This window comes from Panicum virgatum, chromosome 1N (genome assembly GCF_016808335.1).
Source record: "Panicum virgatum strain AP13 chromosome 1N, P.virgatum_v5, whole genome shotgun sequence".
Taxonomy (NCBI): Eukaryota; Viridiplantae; Streptophyta; class Magnoliopsida; order Poales; family Poaceae; genus Panicum; species Panicum virgatum.
In genome coordinates, this window is record NC_053145.1 from 2,510,658 (window position 1) to 2,532,451 (window position 21,794).

At 48.1% G+C, this 21,794-nt stretch overlaps 2 protein-coding genes across 2 annotated transcripts; one reads left to right on the forward strand and one right to left on the reverse strand.

Moving 5' to 3' along the window:
- The first annotated feature begins 14,190 nt into the window (after positions 1-14,190).
- On the forward strand, positions 14,191-17,311 carry LOC120654528 (Golgi SNAP receptor complex member 1-2-like). Its single transcript, XM_039932087.1, has 5 exons — positions 14,191-14,732; positions 14,821-14,910; positions 15,006-15,077; positions 16,599-16,728; positions 16,891-17,311. The coding sequence occupies exons 1-5, from the start codon at positions 14,385-14,387 to the stop codon at positions 16,986-16,988; spliced, it is 738 nt and encodes a 245-aa protein (XP_039788021.1). The 5' UTR covers positions 14,191-14,384; the 3' UTR covers positions 16,989-17,311.
- Positions 17,312-17,626: 315 nt separating this feature from the next.
- Positions 17,627-21,592, reverse strand: LOC120654529 (phosphatidate cytidylyltransferase 4, chloroplastic-like). Its single transcript, XM_039932088.1, has 6 exons — positions 20,986-21,592; positions 19,996-20,186; positions 19,554-19,678; positions 18,943-19,076; positions 18,364-18,479; positions 17,627-18,271 (listed from the first exon to the last, which is right to left on the reverse strand). The coding sequence occupies exons 1-6, from the start codon at positions 21,576-21,578 to the stop codon at positions 18,180-18,182; spliced, it is 1,251 nt and encodes a 416-aa protein (XP_039788022.1). The 5' UTR covers positions 21,579-21,592; the 3' UTR covers positions 17,627-18,179.
- Positions 21,593-21,794: the final 202 nt, after the last annotated feature.

Here is a 21,794-nt window from a genome sequence, read left to right on the forward strand (position 1 = left end):
GCTACCTGGGAACGCGAAGACGCTCTAAAGGAGGAGTTTCCCCACCTGTTTAGGAACCAGCCGAATCTCGAGGACGAGATTCATTTTAAGTGGGGTAGGTTTGTAACATCCCGAAAACTCACCAAAATAAATCATGCGCTAAAGTTGTTTTTGTCGTTGAGCTCGACTCAAACCCTGAACCCTAATCCCCAGAGCCTCTCCCGAACAACCCGACACCTGAATTCAATCCACGTCCCATCTCTTTCCCATCCAATGCGACGCGTCGTGACCGGCCGCCGCGAATCCCGCCCCCTTTTCTTTTTCCCCCGACCGCGTGCCCCACCTCCCGCGGCCCGCACGCCACGCGTGGCCGACCGCAGCCGCGGTCGCCGCTGGCGCGCACCGCTCTCCCCCTCCCTCCTTTTTCCTTTCCCTCCCTCCCATTTTCTTTTCCTCTATTTCTTTTTCCTTTTTCCCCATTTCTTTTTCCCCTTTTCTCTTTTTCCCTCCTTCATTTCTCCCTCCTTTGCCTCGCTCCCGCTCGCCCCGAGCCCCGCCGTGCCCGGACCTCCTCCCCGCGCGCGCCCAGCTCGGCCTGCCCCGCCCGACCGCGCCTCCTCCACTCCCGTGCCGCCTGTCCCGAGCGCCGCCCAGCCGCGCCCTGCCATTTTCCCGCACGCGCGAGCCTCCACGCTGCCCGGCCGCACGCGCACCAGCGCTGCGTCGCCTGGCCGCGCGCGCCCGCTGCACCTGCACCGAGGCCGCCGCTGGCGCCGCCCCGGCCCCGCGCACACCGTCGCCACCGCCCGTGCCGCGCGCATCGATGCGGTACACGCGCACGCGTGCGCTGCTCGCACCGTGGTGCCCGTGCACACGCCGCTGCCCGCTGCCCCGCTCGGCGCCGCTCGCGCGCACCCGCCGCACCGCCTTGCCCCTGCGCACCACGACGCGGCCACATGACCGGCGCCCCGCCATCACCGCCCCACCGCACGCCGCGACGCCCGCCGCTGGCACCTCGCCCCGGTCCCGCTCGCCCTGTGCCCGCGTGCAGCCGTCGCGCCGCGCGTCGCTTAGCAGTAGTGCCGCCGCAGAACCGCCGCCTCGCCGCCCGCGCCAAGGCCGGCGTCCAGCCTTCTCCTCCACGTGCCACAGTGGGCGGCCTCGACGCCCTCGCCGCTGCACGCCGCTCCGCGACAACCTAACGCGGCCGCCCGCCATTAATCACGCCCGCAAGCCTCGCCAAGCCGGCCACCCACCTCCACCGCCTTAGCTCGGCTATAAAAGAGCCCCCGAGCTCCCCGGCCATCCCCGCAACCGCACTCACAGGCCCTAGCCCTTACTCCTAAGCCGCAGCGCCGCCGCCGCAGCCACTCCCGCCTGCCGCCGCCTGCTCCCGTCGCCCCACCTCTGCGCGCCACCCTAGCTCGAGGTGAGGCCGGGGATCGGTTCACCGTACCCCCTCTCCCCTTTCCCCCGGTCCACGGCCACCCCCCGGAGCCCGGAGCGGCCGGATTGGCCGCCGCCGGTGAGCCGGCGCCCCTCCCCTGTTTTGCGATGGGAGGAAGGGGATGAATGGCCGTTTTGCGTTTAGGCCCTCCCTCTCCTCCCATTCTATTAAAGCCCCTTTTCCATTATAACCCTTTTTCCAAAAACACCCTCCCTGTTCTCGTATTTTGCAAACAAACCCTCCGTTATTTAAACTTAATGATAACCAGACCCCTGGCTACTCAAGATAATTTACAACCAGGTCCCTGGCCCCTTAACCAACTCACGAACCTTTATTAAACCTATCATTTCATGTACCAAACAACCCCGAATCAAACCAAAACTTTACCCTGCCTAATGTAACCCAGTCTGGATCATGTCACTCAGAAACCACTCGAAATTATCACTCTATACTCTATATTTTATGTGTCTCTGATCCGAGCTCAACAATAAACCTTTTATTTCCTGTGTCTTGATTGTGTGCGTGTTTGTTTGCGTCGTAGATCACGGAGTGAACGAAGGAGATCCCGTCATCGAGCAGTACTGCGAGCAAGGGAACGAGGATCAGTTCCACGACCCCGAGCCCGAAGGACAGGACTTCCCCGAAGGCTACGAAGACGGCAAGTTCAATCCCATCCTTTGATGCATGTTTCTGTCCTAGTTTTTATAAACACCACCCAATGGCCTGTTTTATAAAATTGCATATGTTTTGCTTGCATGAAAACACAGTTGGATAGCCACCCCTTGATTTGTTATAACCATTCCTTGACTACCTAGATTAATGACTGCTTTCGCTTAGACGTTAACCGATATTAAAACGCTTAGGACTTTACTCATGATATGATTTGTTTTATAAAGAAAATGTGTGCGTGAGGGATGGGATAAATGTGGTGTTTTTGTAAAGAAAGCTTAGACGGGATGGATGGCATTTCTACGGATTTGCTATTTGGTGTGCTCGTGCCATTATGGTAGAGCAAAGGAGGGAGATATCCATCTTGTCGTGTCTAAGGACCGAGTTGGTGTGTCATCTCACCTAACTCCACTGTCGTGCAAACCACTCGACCGTTGTATGGGCAACGGCGTAGCATAAATCCCACTAGTTGGTGTGATAGCCATCAGGAGAGCTGGGAGCCACGGGTGACCAAGGAAAAGGGAGAAGCCCCGAGTGACTTATGCCCGGTTATACCTAAGTGAATGGTCAATGACTCCTTGGTACATCCCGTGATGGCTAGTCAGGCTTAGCTATGGTGGGTAATGGCTATGTTGGGATCTACACCGACACGACGGTGTTCGAGTTGTGGTAACCTACTTGTGGGTAAAGTTGCACACCTCTGCAGAGTTAAGAATCTATTCGAATAGTCCGTGCCCACGGTATTGGGCGAGTTACGGTGTGGTCACATAACTAGTGTTTCTTTGGGATGGGCTGGTGTGTGTTGTTTTGGAATTGTGTCCGGCAGTTGTGCCGTGTGCTATGACGGACGGGGAGTCCGGTAGCAGTTTTAAAACCTGAATTCTGTGTTATTGCAAGAGCTGATTTCTAAAAGGTTTTCCGTAAAATAAACCCCTGCATAACATGTCATTTTTCCGCAAATTAAACCATAACCTTATCCTTGATTTACCTATGCATATTATTCTGTTATAACCCCCTCCGTGGGTGTGGTTGGACTTGCTGAGTACGTTTGTACTCACCCCACTCTTACTTTTTACAGAAGAAGACCCAGACTTCATACCAGACGACGCCGAGTAGGGTTATCGTTCTACACCCAACCTTGCTTGTGGAGTCGGCCCTGTCGAGATACCTCCGCTGTCGCAGTACTCTGAGCCCGTGGTAGACCCTATGTGGTTTGCGGTCTGGTGTTATGTCGTAGCTTGGTTAGTTATTATCATCATCTGTATCGAGTGTCCTCCAAGGTTTGTACGGTTTTGAACCATCTGATGTAATAAATGTGGCATCAGCCTCCTGGGACTGATGTTCTGTTTCACATTTAAGTCTTCTTTTATGAGGGGACGCTTCAGAGTAGATTGTGTCCGCACCCAAGCTGATCGAGTGGAGCCGTGATGGATGAAGAGCAAGTCCTGCATGTTGCTATGCTAGTTGTTATCCTATGGTTGTTCTGTGTAGCTTTGTGTTGTCACTTTACTCCTCATGTACGTGTTAAATAAAGCTCTGTATGACTCTGGACTCCACTTGATGTAACATGTATTATGCCGGAGACCTATTCGGTAATTAATACATGGTTTAGCCTTGATCTTCGGGTCGGGGCGCTTCAGGTGGTATCAGAGTCATGCTTGGCTGTAGGACGCGAACCGGTAGTAAACGATGACCGTAGGAGCCCTAGGATGGTCAATCCTTGAAAATATATTACTCCTTAAACTTTATCCTTGTTATGCTAACCCTACCCTTGAAAATCAGACGGCGGATGACTGGACCACCACCTACTGCATCAACGAAGATGGATTCCCCAGAGTGCTTTATGCTGCCACGGTGCGACTTGGTATTCTGGAACGTCCGGAGTACGTGGGTCGCGAGTTCATGGAGCATGGCACCGAAAGCTGTGAGGTCACCATCCATGTTGGCGCCAGTGATAAGTACTTGGAGATGCAACCCTGGAGCGTCACCGCCACTGGAGCCCGTATGCCTGACACCATTCAACTTGCAGCTCGCAAGGCGCTGCGGTACCTGTGCCAGATGTTTGAATGGCACTTGGGTTCCACTCCCATGAAGTACTTTCCCCCGCTGGATCGAAACCGTCCTGCTTGGGCGGCGAGGATCCGTAACCTGGAGAGCCCCGCAGGGACAGAGAAGAACCCCACAGTTGTCACTATATCTGGCTATTTGCTTAGCCTCGACGATTTGTGCGACCAACTGCATCAGCGTGTAAGAGATTTAATCCAGCGTGCTGAGGGAGCTGAGTCCCGTTGGCGTAGGGCTAAACTGGCCGTAGCCCAGGCAGAAGCCCGAGCAGCCGAATCTGAAAGCCGCCTTGCTGTGGCCGAAGAGAACCTTAGGGAGCAGGCAGATCACCACAGTCAGCTCCTTAGGGGTGTCTACCTAGTGGACCGTGCCAAGCGCAAGGAACGCCATCCCAGGACTGCCGCGGAGCTGCCAATCCTAGAGGGAATTCGGCTATGTTCCTCGTCCCAACCACGTAGGAGGATTTGTGAATCAGTGCCGCCCACGCCTCCCGCATCTCCCCGAGATCCTGGAAATAGTGACCCCGAAGACCATGTTGTAGGGTTCAGTAGTCGAGTCGTCCCGGCCGACCCTTAAAAGTCGAGCCACGTTATTGTAATCCGTCGTGTCATGTATCCCTGCTTGTTTGAATGAATGCTTGTGTGGTGCTTGAATGATTTGTTTGTGTGCATTGCGCGGTACAAAATTTTTTTTATATACAAATATACCCCAGCATTATACAAGGGGAGTCACCTAATCTTGCTCTCCTTGACCATAGATGTCTCGTCGCTCGAGCTGAGTCCAGGGACTCCATGCTCAGGAAGACGGTGACGAGGTCAACCCGAGAAACCAAGCCCCTCTGAATGTAGCCCTAGAAGCACCAGAAAATGGACAACTACCGCCGCTACCTCCCCATGCCCCAGCACCCATTGACTTGGCAGCCATACTGCAGCAGCAGAACCAACTCCTTCAAGTTCTTGTGACCACTCTCACAGCTCAAGCTCAAGGCAATCTTGGCAACAATAGACCTGCAATGCATCATAATGGCAATGGCAGTAGAATTGCAGATTTCAACCGCCTGCAGCCACCTAAGTTTGAAGGATCTGATAACCCTATTGAGGCAGATGATTGGCTGCGAGAAATTGAAATGAAGCTTGAAGTGGTTCATGCAGATGATAGAGACAAGGTTTTGCTTGCAGTACAGCAGTTAAAGGGACCAGCCCTTGCTTGGTGGCAGAGTTACCGAGAAATAAATGAAAACACTAATGAGATGGTATGGGCTGACTTTGTCAAGATCTTCAGAGAACATCACATTCCCAGCAGTGTTATGAAGCTCAAGAGGGATGAGTTCAGAAAGCTTCGTCAAGGTGGTATGACTGTGACAGAGTATCTTCATAAGTTCACAGAGTTGTCTCGTTATGCACCAGAAGATATCAATGATGACGAGAAGAAACAAGAAGCTTTTCTTGGTGGGCTTAACCCTGAAATCAGGACCTTGGTTGAAGTCACCACCCACAGTGATTTTAATGCTATGGTCAACAGGGCTATCACCACTGAGAGAAACAGGAAGGCGGAACTCAGTGAGCGCAAACGTCGGTTTGAAAGCAAGAAACCACAGCAGTTGGAGAAGTTTCAGAGGACCCAGTATCCGGCTCACTCAGGCCTGAGGAGCCAGGGTGCCTTTTCATTCAAAGCGCACCCCGGTTCTTTCCAGAAGCCAGCCCAATCAGCTCCTGTTATGAAGACTCAGAACACCTTACGCACCCAACCGTCGGGTGGAAGTCAAGTGACCAATGTGAAGACCTGTTTCCACTGCCGCTAAGCCGGACACTACAAGGCCAACTGTCCGTATCTCAATCAGCCTGCCCCTTCTATTTTCTCCAACTCTGTTCAAGGACCAAAGCAGCCGACTGGAGCCAACCGTGCAACACCAGCTAAGAGTCAGCAACAGTCCTTCGGCAAGGCAAAGGTGAATCATGTGAATGCTGAAGAAGCAGAGGATGCACCAGGAGTGATTCTCGGTGAGTTTCTGGTCCAATCAGCTCTAGCCTCAGTGCTTTTTGATTCTGGAGCATCGCATTCCTTTATATCCTCCCACTTTGTGGAAAATCATGATATACCTACTATAGCCCTTAAGAGGCCACTAATAACCCGTTCCCCTGGAGGTCATATACCATGCCACTTAGGTGTCTTAGATATCCCTATAAACCTAAGTGGGGTAGTATTCCTTGCCGACCTAGTAGTCCTTACTTCCAAAGGGATAGATGTCATACTTGGTATGGACTGGCTCACCAAGCACCGCGGAAACATAGCCTGTGCTGAGAGAGCAGTGACAGTCACCAACCGCCAAGGGTTAACAGTCGCATGCCAAATCCAGCCTAGCCTGTCAGACTCCATGGTGAACCACATCCAAGCAGAATCCCCAGAAGAGGTGCCAGTAGTTCGGGAGTTCGCAGATGTGTTCCCAGATGAATTACCTGGTATGCCTCCAGAAAGAGATGTAGAGTTCAATATTGACTTAGTCCCTGGAACCAAGCCTATAGCAAAGAATGCCTATCGATTAGCAGCCCCAGAGCTTGCCGAGTTGAAGAAGCAGCTTGAGGAGCTTCAACAAAAGGGATTTATTAGACCCGCTGCTTCTCCATGGGGAGCCCCAGTGCTCTTTGTGAAGAAGAAAGATGGAAGCATGAGACTTTGTGTGGACTACCGTGATCTGAATGCAGTCACCATCAAGAACAAGTACCCTCTGCCTCGGATTGATGACCTGTTTGATCAGCTGAAGGGAGCTAAGTTCTTCTCCAAGATAGATCTGAGGTCAGGTTATCATCAGCTCAGAGTGCGACAAGAGGACATATCTAAGACAGCCTTCAGGACCCGTTATGGCCAGTATGAGTTCACAGTGATGCCTTTTGGTCTGACTAATGCCCCTGCCTTTTTCATGACCCTCATGAATAAGGTGTTTATGGAAGAGTTAGATCGGTTTGTCGTGGTATTCATAGATGACATACTGGTCTACTCTAAGAGTGCTGAGGAGCATGGACAACATCTCAGAGTTGTGTTGGAAAAGCTTAGAAAACACCAGTTGTACGCCAAGTTCAGCAAGTGTGAATTCTGGTTGCAGAGAGTCAGTTTTCTGGGTCATGTCTTAACAGCTGAAGGAGTTGAAGTGAACCCAGAAAAGGTCAAGGCTGTATCAGGATGGAAGCAACCAACCTCAGCCTCGGAGATCAGGAGTTTCTTGGGATTAGCCGGCTATTACCAGAGATTCATCGAAGGTTTCTCTAAGATAGCCCGGCCTATGACCGAGTTGCTCCGGAAGGACACGAAGTTTGTCTGGTCTGAAGCTTGCGAGAGAAGTTTTCAAGAGTTGAAGAGGCGACTAACTTCTGCCCCAGTGCTGGTCTTGCCAGATAATCAGAAGAGCTTTGTCGTTTATTGTGACGCATCCCGACAAGGATTGGGTTGTGTGCTTATGCAAGAAGGAAGAGTTGTAGCTTATGCCTCAAGACAGTTGAGAGCACATGAGCAGAACTACCCCACCCATGACTTGGAGTTAGCTGCAGTGGTGCATGCCCTCAAGATTTGGAGACATTATCTGATTGGGAATAAGTGTGAAATCTACACGGATCACAAGAGCCTAAAGTACATTTTCACCCAGTCGGATCTCAACCTTAGACAAAGAAGATGGTTGGAGTTGATCAAAGACTATGATTTGGAAATTCATTACCACCCTGGAAAGGCTAATGTGGTGGCTGATGCGCTCAGTCGTAAAGCATATTGTCATCACTTAGTCACACAAGCCCCAAAGCTGTGTGAAGAAATGAGGAAGTTGAACCTAAGGGTTGTACGCCGCTCTTGCAACTATAATCTTAGTGTCCGTCCCATCCTGGATGACCAGATAAAGGAAGCTCAGATGGAGGATAAAAGATTGGTATGGATTAAAGGTCGCAACAGTGAAGGCAAAGCCCCAGATTTCAGAGTAGATAAAGATGGAGTCTTGTGGTTCAAGAAGAGATTATGTGTGCCTAAGCAGGGTCATTTCCGCAGGACCATCTTGGATGAAGCCCATAACTCATCCTATTCCATTCACCCCGGCACTACGAAAATGTACCTGGACCTTAAGGAGAAGTATTGGTGGAATGGTATGAAGGGGGATATCGCTCGATTCGTCGTTCATTGTGATGTGTGCAAAAGGGTTAAGGCAGAGCATCAGAAGCCCAGTGGATTACTCCAGCCGTTGCCGATCCCAGTATGGAAGTGGGATGAAGTTAGTATGGATTTTATCACCGGTCTACCAAGAACCCAGAGCGGTCATGACTCAGTTTGGGTGATTGTTGACCGACTCACTAAAGTGGCACACTTCATCCCAGTGCGTACCACTTATGGAGGTGATAGATTAGCCAAATTATATATTGAGCGTATTGTGAAGTTGCATGGAGTACCTAAGAGGATTGTGTCAGATAGAGGCACCCAGTTCACTTCGAGATTCTGGAGCAGGTTACATGAAGCACTTGGTACAAAGTTGGACTTCACTTCAGCCTATCATCCTCAGACTGATGGCCAGACCGAAAGAGTTAATCAGATCCTTGAAGACATGCTAAGAGCCTGTGTTCTTACTTATGGCAAAAATTGGGAAGACAGTTTGCCATATGCAGAGTTCTCTTACAACAACAGCTACCAGTCAAGCTTAAAGATGTCGCCATTTGAAGCCCTCTACGGGAGGAAGTGTCGCACACCTCTCATGTGGACCGAAGTCGGTGACCGCATTATTGAGGGCCCAGCTTTTATTAAAGAAGCAGAAGACAAGATAGCAGAAATCAGAGAGAATCTAAAGGCAGCTCAATCTCGCCAGAAAAGTTATGCCGATAAAAGAAGACGTACTCTCAGCTTCGAAGTTGGAGACTATGTGTACCTTAAAGTTTCCCCAATTCGCGGCACACGCAGATTCCAGGTACGAGGAAAGTTGGCTCCACGTTACATTGGACCTTTCCCAATTATTAAGAAAGTGGGAGCGGTAGCCTATAAACTACAGTTGCCAGCAGAGATGTCAGATGTACACGATGTATTCCATGTGTCCCAACTTAGAAAGTGCCTGCGAGTACCAGAAGAACAAGTGGCCCCAGAGACAATCGACCTGCAGGATGATCTCAGATATCAAGAGGTACCAGTAAAAATTCTGGACACTGTGACGTGAAGAACCCGCAACTCAGAAGTCAGGATTTGCCGAGTTCAGTGGAGCAGGCATTTGGAAGCAGAAGCAACTTGGGAGAGAGAAGACGCGCTCCGAGCCGAGTTTCCCAGTCTCTTTAGTGGTGAAGCTGAATCTCGGGGACGAGATTCAACCTAAGTGGGGTAGGTTTGTAACATCCCAGTTTTCATCATGATTAAGGGGGAGTGTTGAAAATTTATAATGCAAACTTCTAGAAGGTTCTATAAAAATAAGGATAAACAATGGCATAATTTTGTTCACCATGACAAGGTTCTAGAATATTCCACAAGAATCATAAGAAGACAAGAAGCTTGGATATTTTCTTGCCATGGTAAAATTTAGAATTTTCTAGAATTAGATATTTGTAGGGAACTTAGATATTTGTAGGGAGCTTCCTAGATTGTGACAAGTGTCACTCATCCAAGAGGGTATGGGTGCCTATATAAGGAGGGTGCCACCCCTTGCCATGCCATACTACTCCACTCCATCCCACACACATCCAAGGGCATGGTAGAAGTGAGTATAGGTAGGGAGTGCTAGGTGTGTGTTCCTTTGTTGCTCCAATAAGGTAAGTGTCTTTATAAGTGTTAGTCTCCCGGTTAAGTTTAAGTACTTAGTATATAAGTTGTGATCCATCGAAGGTTGGCTCTGCCACCCGGGATCACAAAAGGGTCTGGGCTTCATCGACGGTTGGCTCTGCCACCCGGAAGCCAGCTTCATCTGTTGGTAGGCTCTGCCTCCCGGAAGCAAAAGGCGGCTCTGCCGTCAAAAGGACCCGGTACACTAAGTAACTAGAAGCTGACCGACTCTGAAGTGAGTTGGTGTAGATCCTCAACTTAGTAGGGCCATCCCAATTTCCAACAATCACTAAAATAAAACTTATGTTGCAATTAAACTAGTAACGTAAAATAATACTAATGTTATATGAGGTATTACATAACTACTAGGTAAACTATTTTATACTCTTGCCTTGTGTTAGTACATTCATTCCCTCCAGTAACCAGCATACGCATGCTTGCACCTACGACAAAAATCATCTCGTCTCTTTCCATAAAAGCCTCTCAAGTCACCGTACCATGCCATAATTCCCAGACAATCATGACAGCGCCTACCTCCTTTGCCATAACTTCATCATTCCTTGGAAGCCACAGAGTACCCACACCATTGACCTTGAAAAGACCCGTCATGGCAGCACCCACCTCGTTAAAAATCGGGGTCGCCACGCACAGTGCCGGCCGAGATTTTTTTCCGCCGAACCGCCTCACCCGCTCGCTCTCGCTCGCGCACGCGCGACACGCCGGCCCCACGACGGGACCGTGCACTGCCGCCGGCATCACGCCGTGTCGCCCACTCCCGCGTCCCTACCTCGCCCACGCCGCTGCAGCGCCCTCGCCGGCTTTGCCGCCTCGGCGCTCACGCCTTCAGTGCTGCCACTGTTCGCGTTGACGACGAGCTGCCGCAGCCCACGTCGTCGCCCATCCTTGCGCAACGCCGCTGCTGCTCTCCTCGCCTATAAAAGGGGCAAGGCCGTGACGAGCCCCATCACCAGCCCAAGCACACCGAGCCGCTTCGCTCCACCAGCTAAACCACTCCTTCCGAGCCCAGCTCACTCACGAAACGAGGCTCCAACAATTGATCCTCTTCCTCGAGCTGTTCCGCGCCAAGGTGAGATGGCAGGCAGCTCCCCCGACCATTAACTCCACTAATAATTCCAGAACACCCCCAAGCCATGAGCACTTAATCCAAGTCAATCTACCAATCAATACTGTAAACTCAATATCTCCTTCATATCAACTCCTTTTCACGTAACTCTTTTCCTAAACTCTCCTCAAATCATATACTATCTATTCCTCCTATTTTTATCTCCATTTAAGCTTATTTTATTGCTTGCTTGTGTTTGTTTGCCGGTTGTGATGTTCTCGCCCGTAGATCACGAAGTGACCGAGGAGGAGCCTGCCAAGGAGCCAGAAGACCCGTACCACGAGCAGGAATCCGCCGCCGCCGACGCGTACGCAAGCGAAGGCAAGTTTCATCGACCCCTACGTGAGCGGTTGCATCCATGTGAGGACGTTTAGCTGTAGCCTGGGTCTAGGATCGATTACATATACCAGTACTTGAGTGATTGAGTGTGCTCATGTATGCATCTGAGTAGTCATGCATATCCAGAACTAAGAATAGGATATGAAGGGATCTGGCTGAGACCAGGGCAGCTGGGTATGTTGGAGCCGGCGCTACCGTGGTGGTAGACTGGCGGGTGAGTGCTACCGTGGTGGTAGGCTCGAGTTGGTATGTTGAGAGATGGTTGCTGCCCTGGTGAACCATAAGGACCGAGTTGTTTTGACATCTCACCTAGCTTACTTTAGTACGACCACAGGTTCCGGTATGGGCCGGACTTAGCCTAATCCCACTGGTTAGCCTGACGGTCGCAGGGATGGTTTACGGGCATAGACCATTGGGGTCAGGGCCCGAGGGTTGTGCGGCCGGGCTGGGGCGTGACCACGGCTGGGTGTCGGCTATGTCGGTTGTCCGTTCGGGCAGTCGAGCTTGTGGGTACAGTGTACGACCTCTGTAGAGTGTATAATCCATTCGAATGGTCCGTGCCCACGGTATGGGCAGGCTATGGTGTGGTCCTGACAACTAGTGAGCTACCTATTGTGGGTTGTGTTGGGAAGGTGTTGCATACCATTAGTTGCATTGCTAATGCATTGTGCTCAATGTGCGTCGTGCATGTCATTCCCCTCCCGTAGGGTGAGGTGGAGCTTGCTGAGTACTTTTGTACTCACCCCTGTTGATTTTCCTCCAGAGGATCCAGACTTTGTGCCGGAAGACTACGAGTAGATCGTGTCCGCACCCAAGCTGATCGAGTGGAGCCGTGATGGATGAAGAGCAAGTCCTGCATGTCGCTATGCTAGTTGTTATCCTATGGTTGTTCTGTGTAGCTTTGTGTTGTCACTTTACTCCTCATGTACGTGTTAAATAAAGCTCTGTATGACTCTGGACTCCACTTGATGTAACATGTATTATGCCGGAGATCTTATTCGGTAATTAATACATGGTTTAGCCTTGATCTTCGGGTCGGGGCGCTTCAGCTCTTGACTATAGTATGAGTGTTTGGATGTTGCCTGGTGTCAAGAGTTGCGAAATGACCCATTGGAGGGGTATATATAGGCAGCTCTCATGAATAGAGCCGTTGGAGAAAAGCTGCCCGAAAACTGCGTAGCGCCGGTTAATCCGACGATCCTCCAATAGCCAGCGTCGGTTTAACCGATGAATGTAAACTGCCCCTTCTGAAAACTAGCCGTTACAACTTAGGCAGATTAACCGACGTATCATCGGTTTAACCGGTGAGTGTAGTTGTCCACTGATTAACTGAAAAACCAAGTCTCTGGACAACTGCACCGACGTTAACTCAAACCTATCATCGGTTTAACCGGTGAGTACAACTTCTGAAATCCTTGGAAAAACCATCTCACTGGTCATTTGCACCGATGTCCCATTTCAAACAGCGTCGGTTTAACCGGTGTATAGAACTTGAAATCCCCTGGAAAAACCAACTCTGGACTAATACACCGATGTTAAATTCAAACACGTCGGTTTAACCGATGTATTGACTTGTCCAGACTCTGCTGACTTTGTTTAACCGACGTATAGAAAATTGGAAGCGTCGGTTAAACCGGTGTTAAAGACTTTTTCTGATTTTGTCTTTTCTGATTTGAGTCTTGAATGAAATCCAAATATTCTTGAGATATAAGTTAAAAGCCACTTATTTGAACTTCTAGGAACCTGAGTGATCATAGTGTGCATCCATTTTTGATTGACCATGTCCATGCTCAAGTTACTTGGCCTTAACCCCTCTTAATAGTGCGATCACTACAAAACTATAAAACCTATACTAACATAAGTGTCCTTCTCAACCTTATGACACTTAGGACTAGAAAGATCCTTAGTCTTGACATATATTTGAGTTGAATACCGAGATCGCCTTTTTGGATAACGAAATTGAGGGGCCTCTTTTGACATATGACCAAATGAGCGATAATGATCTATTAAGCTGCACAAACTCATTAGTCACAATAATGGTTATCATTAATCACCGAAACATACCTTGAGGGCCTAGATGCTTACACACAGTGAGTATATAATATGGTATAGTTTTGTACAAAATTTTTGATGTAGCTTTAGATCTATATTTTTCTATAATTAATTGGAATAATTCATATGTGCAGCTTCTATGGTCCAATTGGGGTAAAAATTTTATGGTAGAAAAATTATTGTATGCTTGAACTATAATAAAAATTTCATACTCATTGGATCAATTATAAATTAGTTATAGATTTAATAGATTTGGAGCATAGATTTAACGAGTATAAAACTAAATAAATCTATAGCTAGATTATACATGGTCCAATGAGTATGAAAATTTTATTACAGTTCAAGCATACAATAATTTTCTTACCATAAAAATTTCACCCCAATTGGACCATAGAAGCTGCACATATGAATTATTCCAATTAATTATAGAAAAATATATATATAAAGCTACATTAAAAATTTTGTACAAAACTATACCATATTATATGCTCACTGTGTAGATCTGTACTCATGTAGAGTCCAACAAAATTAGATTTTTTATTTTATAATTTTTTTTATGATTTACTATGATTTTTCAAAGATTTAGTGGAAATAAATAAAAAAGATAAAAATAAAATCGTGTTACTGTAGCAAACCGCCGTCTGAAACCGTCTGAGAGGGTTATTTGACCGGTTTTGGATAGTTTGGGGGGTAAAATAGATGGTTTTAAAGTTTGGTGGTGAAGTAGAGTTATAGTTAGGGGTTAAGTAGACTTTTTCCATTTCCTCTGTCTCATTCTGCTGTGCATCTCAGTATTCAGTCCAGGATCGATTGCGCTCAATCCCCCAACTCCACCACGATCGACGCCACACCCAAATCGGAAGCTACTCCTAGCTCCCCATTTCTTCTTCAGATCACAGCGGATTGGATCCGATCCGATCCCAGTCGGCGCCGGCGTCGGAGACGATGATGTCTTCGTCGGACGATGCGGCGGCAGCGGCGCTGGAGCTGCAGGAGTCCGGGTGGGAGGAGCTGCGGCGGGAGGCGCGCAAGCTGGAGGGTGACCTCGACGTAAAGCTCTCCTCCTACGCGCGCCTCGCCGCGCGCTCCTCCTCCTCCTCCGCCTCGGGCGCCGCCTCCCCCACCGCCGACCGCTCCTCCTGGAAGTCCATGGAGTTCGAGATCCAGTCGCTGCTCGGCAAGCTGCAGGACGTCAACGACGCCATGAGCCGCTGCGCCGCCTCCACCGCCCCCACCACGTCCGTCTCCCAGAAGCTCGCGCGCCACCGCGACATCCTCCACGAGTTCACGCAGGTCTCCCCCTGCTCGGCTCTCTGATTACTCTTGTTCTGTCGAACGGCGCGGCGAATCAGTTCAAGTGGTGGTTCATTCATGGAGGCAGGAGTTCAGGAGGACGAGGGGGAACCTGAGCTCCATGAGGGAGCACGCCGATCTCCTCAGCTCCGTGCGTGAAGACATTACCGAGTCCAAGGTTCACTTGTCACAATCTCTTCGGATTCTTTTATGTACTATTGCCGTAGTATGTGTTGTGCCAATCTTAACACTGGAATGTGGAATCCTTGTCAGGGCACCGGTGGCATGTCGCCAAGAGTGCATTTACTCAGGGAGAGGGCTTCCATTCATGGCAGCATCAACCAGGTATTATTCCTTGAGTTAGACAAGGCTGCGTTGCTTAACATTTTGCTTAGTTATGCTAGCCTGGTTTACTAAACTTACTTAGCATTGCCCTGGAAGAATTTTGTATAGAGCATGTGTTCTGTCTTTGCCTGATGCCAATGATCTCATGTACAAACCTACGTCCTTTAGTTACAAGTTACAACTGATGTATCGCTCCTGGACGAGCGACGGCGGCGCCTGCGGGCGTCGTGACCTCCTTGGAGGCGTCGTCTCTAGAGACACTGTTCGTTCGGCGGCATGGTTGGCCTGCTGCTCGCGGCTACCTCGACCGGCGGTGACAATTTTGTCGCTGGACATGCGAAATGGGGGTTGTCTACCTCACGCCAAGATGTCTGCTCCCCTGTTGGTGGCCGAATGTCATCTCTGGCAGTTGTTCGGCTGCTTGCAGCGTTCCGCGGCGCCTAGTGTTGCGTGGCAACCTCAGTGCGGTGTGGGACAGCGTTGAAGGACGGCGCTTGCGGCGACTACAGCCGGTGATGGCTTGGCCCGCAGCGGATCGCGGCGGTTTGTTCAGCGCAGCTGAGCCTACCGGTGCGGTACAACGTCGGAAGACGGCGCGGGTGACTTTTTCGGTCTTCTGGCTTGCGGGCGGCGTCTTCGTGCGAGGGGGAAAGAAACGAGATGATTTCGAACCACGGCGGTGGTCTGGCGGCTTGGTCCAGGTCCCGGGGGGCGGGGCACTTCTTCTTGCTGCCTCGACGGCAATTCCTAAGACGAGTCCGGTGCGTGGTGCCGTGTGGCGGGTTGGAGGTCCCCGCACATGGGAGAGGCGTGCTGAGTGGCGGGTCGGGTCCCCGCGCACGCGAGAGAGGCGTCCAACGGCGGAAGTGGCGAGGCCCCCGCGCGTTGAGTTGCTCCGGACTTGGTGTTTTTCTTGTCGTCGGGCGGCTGAGTTGGGTGCAGCAGCACTGCGGCGTTGGGTCCTGCACGGCAGTGGCCTCTTGGTGCGATGGTGTCTGCCCCTTCTGCTCCTCTATCAATGCCGGAACACTTCAGTGGTTCGATAACCACATGTTTGTGATGATGGGTGGAAACTGCGGTTGAGCCTTGTCTCTCTGTCGTCTTGTGGGTAGAGTTGGGCTGTGTTGATGTCCCAATCCAACCGGCCAGTGAGTATAGTTGAGCGGTTACCCGTGTTGACGTACCAATCCAACCGGACGAGTTTTTGTTGTTTTTCTTTTCTTTTTTGGTTTCCTGCCTATGGCCTCCCAGGGCCGTAGTCTTGTATTTGCTGCTATATCAATAGAAACGCACTCGTCGAGTGCCGTTCGTTAAAAAAAAAAACAACTGATGTATCTTTGACTAGCCGCTGCAGTAGCATTATGCCGTTTCATGAATTCTGAATTTACGAATGGAAAATAATAGGTTGCCGGGAACATTTGCAACTCAAGCACGTTAGCATCGTTAATATACATTTCTGCAGAACTCTATCTCTGGCACAAGGTACTAATTACCAAGTCACATATTTTTGTTCAATTCTAGATTGATGAGGTAATCGGCCAAGCTCAAAGCACAAGGGTGGCCCTTTCAAATCAGAGGGCCTTGTTTGGAGATGTTCAAGGAAAAGTCAAGCAGTTGGGTGAAAAGTTCCCGATAATCAGAGGTCTTCTTGGTAATATATTAATCCCTTCTTTACACTTTGCTGCAAATAACTTTTGGCATGATATGATGCAACTGTACTACTCGTTGCAATGTGCAATACCTGTTACCTTGGATAGACTTTGCATCCATTGTGCTAATACATCCATTATAATTCTGCCATCCTTGCTTGCAGGTGCCATTAAGAGGAAGAAATCAAAGGATACTATAATTCTTTCAGCAGTGATCGCGGCTTGCACCATGTTTTTGATTATTTACTGGCTTTCAAAATGATGCCATCTCACCCAGAGGAAATTTCCCAACATGAAGGCAGAAGACCATGCCTTTGGCACAGATTAGCTGGTATCTTATGGTGTGTCATTTGTCATGCTGAGAAAGAGGGAAAGAGAGATCAGTTTCTTCAGCTTTCATTGATTTGCCTTTGACTTCTATACTACCTTGTATCTGAAATTCCTCATCAAGCGTATGTAGAGAATTTTTGCTGGTTGAGTAAATATACATGGTAACATCGAGCTCATGCTGTAGCTGTTGTTGCTGCGTGTGTTTTTTTTATATATTTCCTGTCTTCTGGAGGGACCTTGGCCCTCTTGGCCTTTGTCTAGCTATTTTCTATTTTTTTTCATATATCTATTTACTTGCCGCAGCAGGGGATTCCCCCTATTATTTTTGCTCAAAAAGAAACATCGAGCTCATGCTTTTCGTGAGACGTGCCATTTGCATGTTTAGCTTTATTATTTGGTAAATGAAAATTAGCGAGTTTTTTCTGATCAGACTGGATATTTCAAATCCATTAGTTCAAATGTTGATACGAAATCCATCCGACTAGAGAAATTGTACTCCACGCTCCACAGCTATTCGCACGTTTGCATTTGATATGAATGAAGAATTTAGTTGACAACCAGATGCTTGCATTTAAATGTCAATCAGATAACAAATTGAAATCGGATAACGTAGCAGATAACCATGAAAACAACAGAAATCGACTGATATGGTTTGGTACTTTGGTCCTTAAGAGCCATTGACAAAACCCACCTTAATACACTTTAACAACTTTTGAGATGAAAAATTATACACTTTTCTCTGACGAAAAATTAGCCTTTACCCTTTACTCTATAAAAACAAACTATGTACAACCAAACTGAAAAGTTCGCAACAAACAGATTACAGCTGGGAAGAACAGCACAAACCCAATGTAAGAAACTGTCTGAGTTAGAAGCCTTCTCTGGTTGAATCATTTAACAGTCAAGACACTTGATACTTAATTCGCTTGGGCAGTACTGCATTGTACAGTGATGAAGATTGATCTGGGGCATCTAGGCGACACTTCGCAACCACATTGCTGATGGAGTGATATGGTAGAAGAAAAACATGTTGGCAACGAACGGCCAGCTGCTGTAATCAGATCCCATACAAGGGTAGATGTAGAAGAAAGACATGTTGACAATGAACGGGAAGCTGCTGTAATCAGACCCCATACAAGGGTAGAGCTACTCTGACAAAAGAGTAACAAAGTGCCCCTGTGAAAACATAGCTGTCAACTCGGTCAAGTATTCCACCTACATTGTAGAATTGTGTTATATTCAAGCAGGATTGTTTCAAAGCAGTACATCCAATGAACAGGAGGAACACAGGGATTAGCAGTGCTTACCATGACCAGGAATGAGCGATCCAGAGTCCTTCACACCAGCATCACGCTTAATCAGAGATTCAACAAGATCCCCAAATAATGAACCCAGAAAGATCAGGATTCCATAAGCTGTAGCACTGATATCAAGGAAATAAGATATTAGGCACTCAAACAAAATGCAGCGCAAATGCTTTTCCATTCGCAAATAGTGAGAATGCAGTATGCACGATCTATATGTTGAATAATTTGAACAAAAATAGAGAATCATAACAGGCACGTAACTTTTGCTTTAGGATAATCAAGTCCAAGGTCTAATAAGCACATCATGTAGTTTGTTTCCTTGGTGTTGCTCTGATGTGCTATAACCGGTTAACTAGAGAATGCAGTATGCACAATCCATACATTAAAACTAATTTGACAAAAAGATAGAATTATAACAATCACATAACTTTTTTTTTGGATAATCATGTCCAATGTCTAATAAGCACATCATGTAGTTTGCTTCCTTGGTTTTGCTCTGATGTGCTATACAGCTGTTTAGTAGAGGAAAGTAATGTTCTCTTGCCAACACAATAATAGTACAAATTCCATAAGTCACACCTCAACAGAGATCTTGGCCAGCGTAAGACAGTTGACAGCAGCACAGTGGTCAGTACACAGCCAGCGAGACCAGCTAAAGCACCCTCCAAGGTCTTCTTAGGGCTTATGTTAGTCAAAGGCGTACGGCCAAATGCCTGAAACAGAGAATAAATATCATGGTCACATGTTTTACTCCTTTCAACAACCAAACTGTAAACTTTACTGACCACACTATGTCAAATAAATAACTAGACCACTCCATTAAGTAGGAATCAGGTGAGTTTCAACTAATTTTATGATAAAGATTCAAGGTTTCATCATAAACCATCACCATGAACCACATGGCTCCTTGGCCTCATGTCCTTATAAACAGGTCTCCTTTGGAAAATTTTCTTCAGGTACACAGATAACAAATGTTTGCTATAATTTAAGTAATGAGCTACAAGAACCAAAACAGCTATATATGTTTCTTACTCCACTATTACACTGGTGCACTTTTAAAGTAAATGCACTTTATTATGGCAAGATACACATAACACCAACAACATAGCCTATAGTCCCCACAAGTTGGGTAGGTTAGATATGAAACTCAGGATTAAAAGAAAAGAAAAGGATATAATTAAAGAGCATACCCTTCCACAAAGAAAAGCTGATGTGTCTGCAGCAATGATGCTACTAATAGCCATCAAGGTTGCTACAAGTCCAACCGTCCAGTGAGCTGGTCCACCGAGAAGAATTGGCCAATTGTATGCTATTCCTGGCAAAACACATTGTGTATTAGGACAGTGATCCTACAGTTAGCAAAGAAATAGAAACACTAGAACCACTTGAAAGAACTTTAGCAATAGAATATCCTTGTAACACAGTTTTCAAAAAGAATATCCTTGTAACTATTTTTTTATCAGTCCTTATTAACTATTAGGACAACAGAAAGACAAAATACATGGACACAGGCCAATATATTTGATACATATGCTGTTACTATCAACAGTAGCAAACTAAATGTCACAACAACTGACAGCAAATGGATGCCTCGAAAGGAAGGAAAAAGGGCAACCTAACAGAGAAACTTACTCGTATTCAAGGCAGGGGCAGCTAGTCCCGAGCGAAGCTTAACCCAGAAAGAAGGAAGATAGCCACAGTAAAATAATCCAAAAACTGAACTAGTTAGCTGAGCAAAACGAGGATTTCCTCTTTGTAATAGCAACGATATTGCAATAACGAATGCAGAAAACGTCACGGTAACATCCATGTGTCCATAGTACCTAAGCAAATAGGCAGTTGAAATATCAAAAGTCAAGGCAGTAGTCATATTTACATGAAACGATAGCTAAATGTTCAGAATAAAAGTATGTAGCACATTTTCCTCTCAGATTGTGAATAATTAGCAAGAATCACTAGGATATATCTACAGCCCCCTGCGCTATGTAAAAAACTAACCAGTGAAAACAGAGGTGCTATCATATTTCCAGTCGAAAAGAACAAAGCATAACAGGGATTTTTATTACACTATTAATGCTAGAAAGCTCAAGTGATTGAGCAGCAATTTGTAAGCTCCAAAGTCACCTAAACTCCAGAATACTGCAGGAACGCTAGAACAAGCACTGTTGCTTGAAGTTACATCAACAATACAGCATTCAGGAGTGGGAAAATAGTAATGAGGCACTCAGGCAGTCAGGCCGATATATCCCACAATCTGACAGTAATAATCACAAAAGCCTATACTCAAATTTGCAGGCTGAAAAGTTTGCAAATCCTAGATTTCTTCAATGGTTATGCTGAGGAACTAGCTTCACTTCATTTTCATTTTCTATGGGTCAGAAAGCTTCCACTATACCCCAGTACATCAAATCATCATCATCATCATCAAAATCACATAGGATGAAGCAATTTTATGCACAGATCGGAATATCACCGTAAGCTGCTTAAAGGCAGCTCAAAATTGCGCTAAAAGATGGAAACTTTATTCAAAACAAGCTAAATTTCACCACAGTTACACACAAATGGAAGCAAACTTTAGAGCTAAAGATAACCAACGCAAGAAGAAATGCGATGCGTCCTTACAGCGTCAGGATAGGCATGAGAGCGCAGATGGCGGAGCACACGCGGGACACGTAGCGCGGCGGCGGGGTCCCGCCTCCACCGGCAGTGCTGCGGACGAGCTCGAAGTACTCGCGGGAGCCGGCAAGGACGGCAGCTGACACCGCGGCGGCGAAGACCCAGCCGCCGGCGACCACGATGCCGCCTGCGCCCACCCCGATGGCAACTCCCACAAGGACCCGCTTCTGTAGTTGCCGGGCCTTTTCGGCCTTCCTGGCGGCTTCCTCCCCGCCCCCGCCGCCGGCGGAGACAGCAGCGGCCGCGAGGAGCGGGAAGCGGCGGCGCAGGCGGAGGGGCGGCGGGGACGGCAGGAGGAAGCGGAGCCGGAGAGGAGGGTGGGGCCGCGGCGGGGATGGAAGCAGGAGGAGCGGAGGCTGGAGGTGTGTGGCCGCCGGCGCCGGCGCCGGGGCCGCCATGGGAGGTGGGAACGGGGTGGGATTGGGGGGCAGGGGAGTGAGGAGGCGGAGACTTCGATGTGAACAAAGATCTTTTTTTTTTCGCCCTCCCCACGGCGTTGTTTTGGGAAGAATGTGCACATGGAAAGCACATGGAAGCATCAGAGTGTTGATATGTGCATGATAAATAAAACAAGGACACAAAGATAAATGAAAATAATTGTTATAATAAGAATCGTGTGTTATATACACATGTAAATCATCTTTTTTATCATCAAATGTACATACACTCTAGATTTTAGTCAAGGCTGCCTTTAGTCAAACAACCGAGGAACCAGAATCAGTGGTTTAGTAAGATCAGAATTTACTCCATCTATT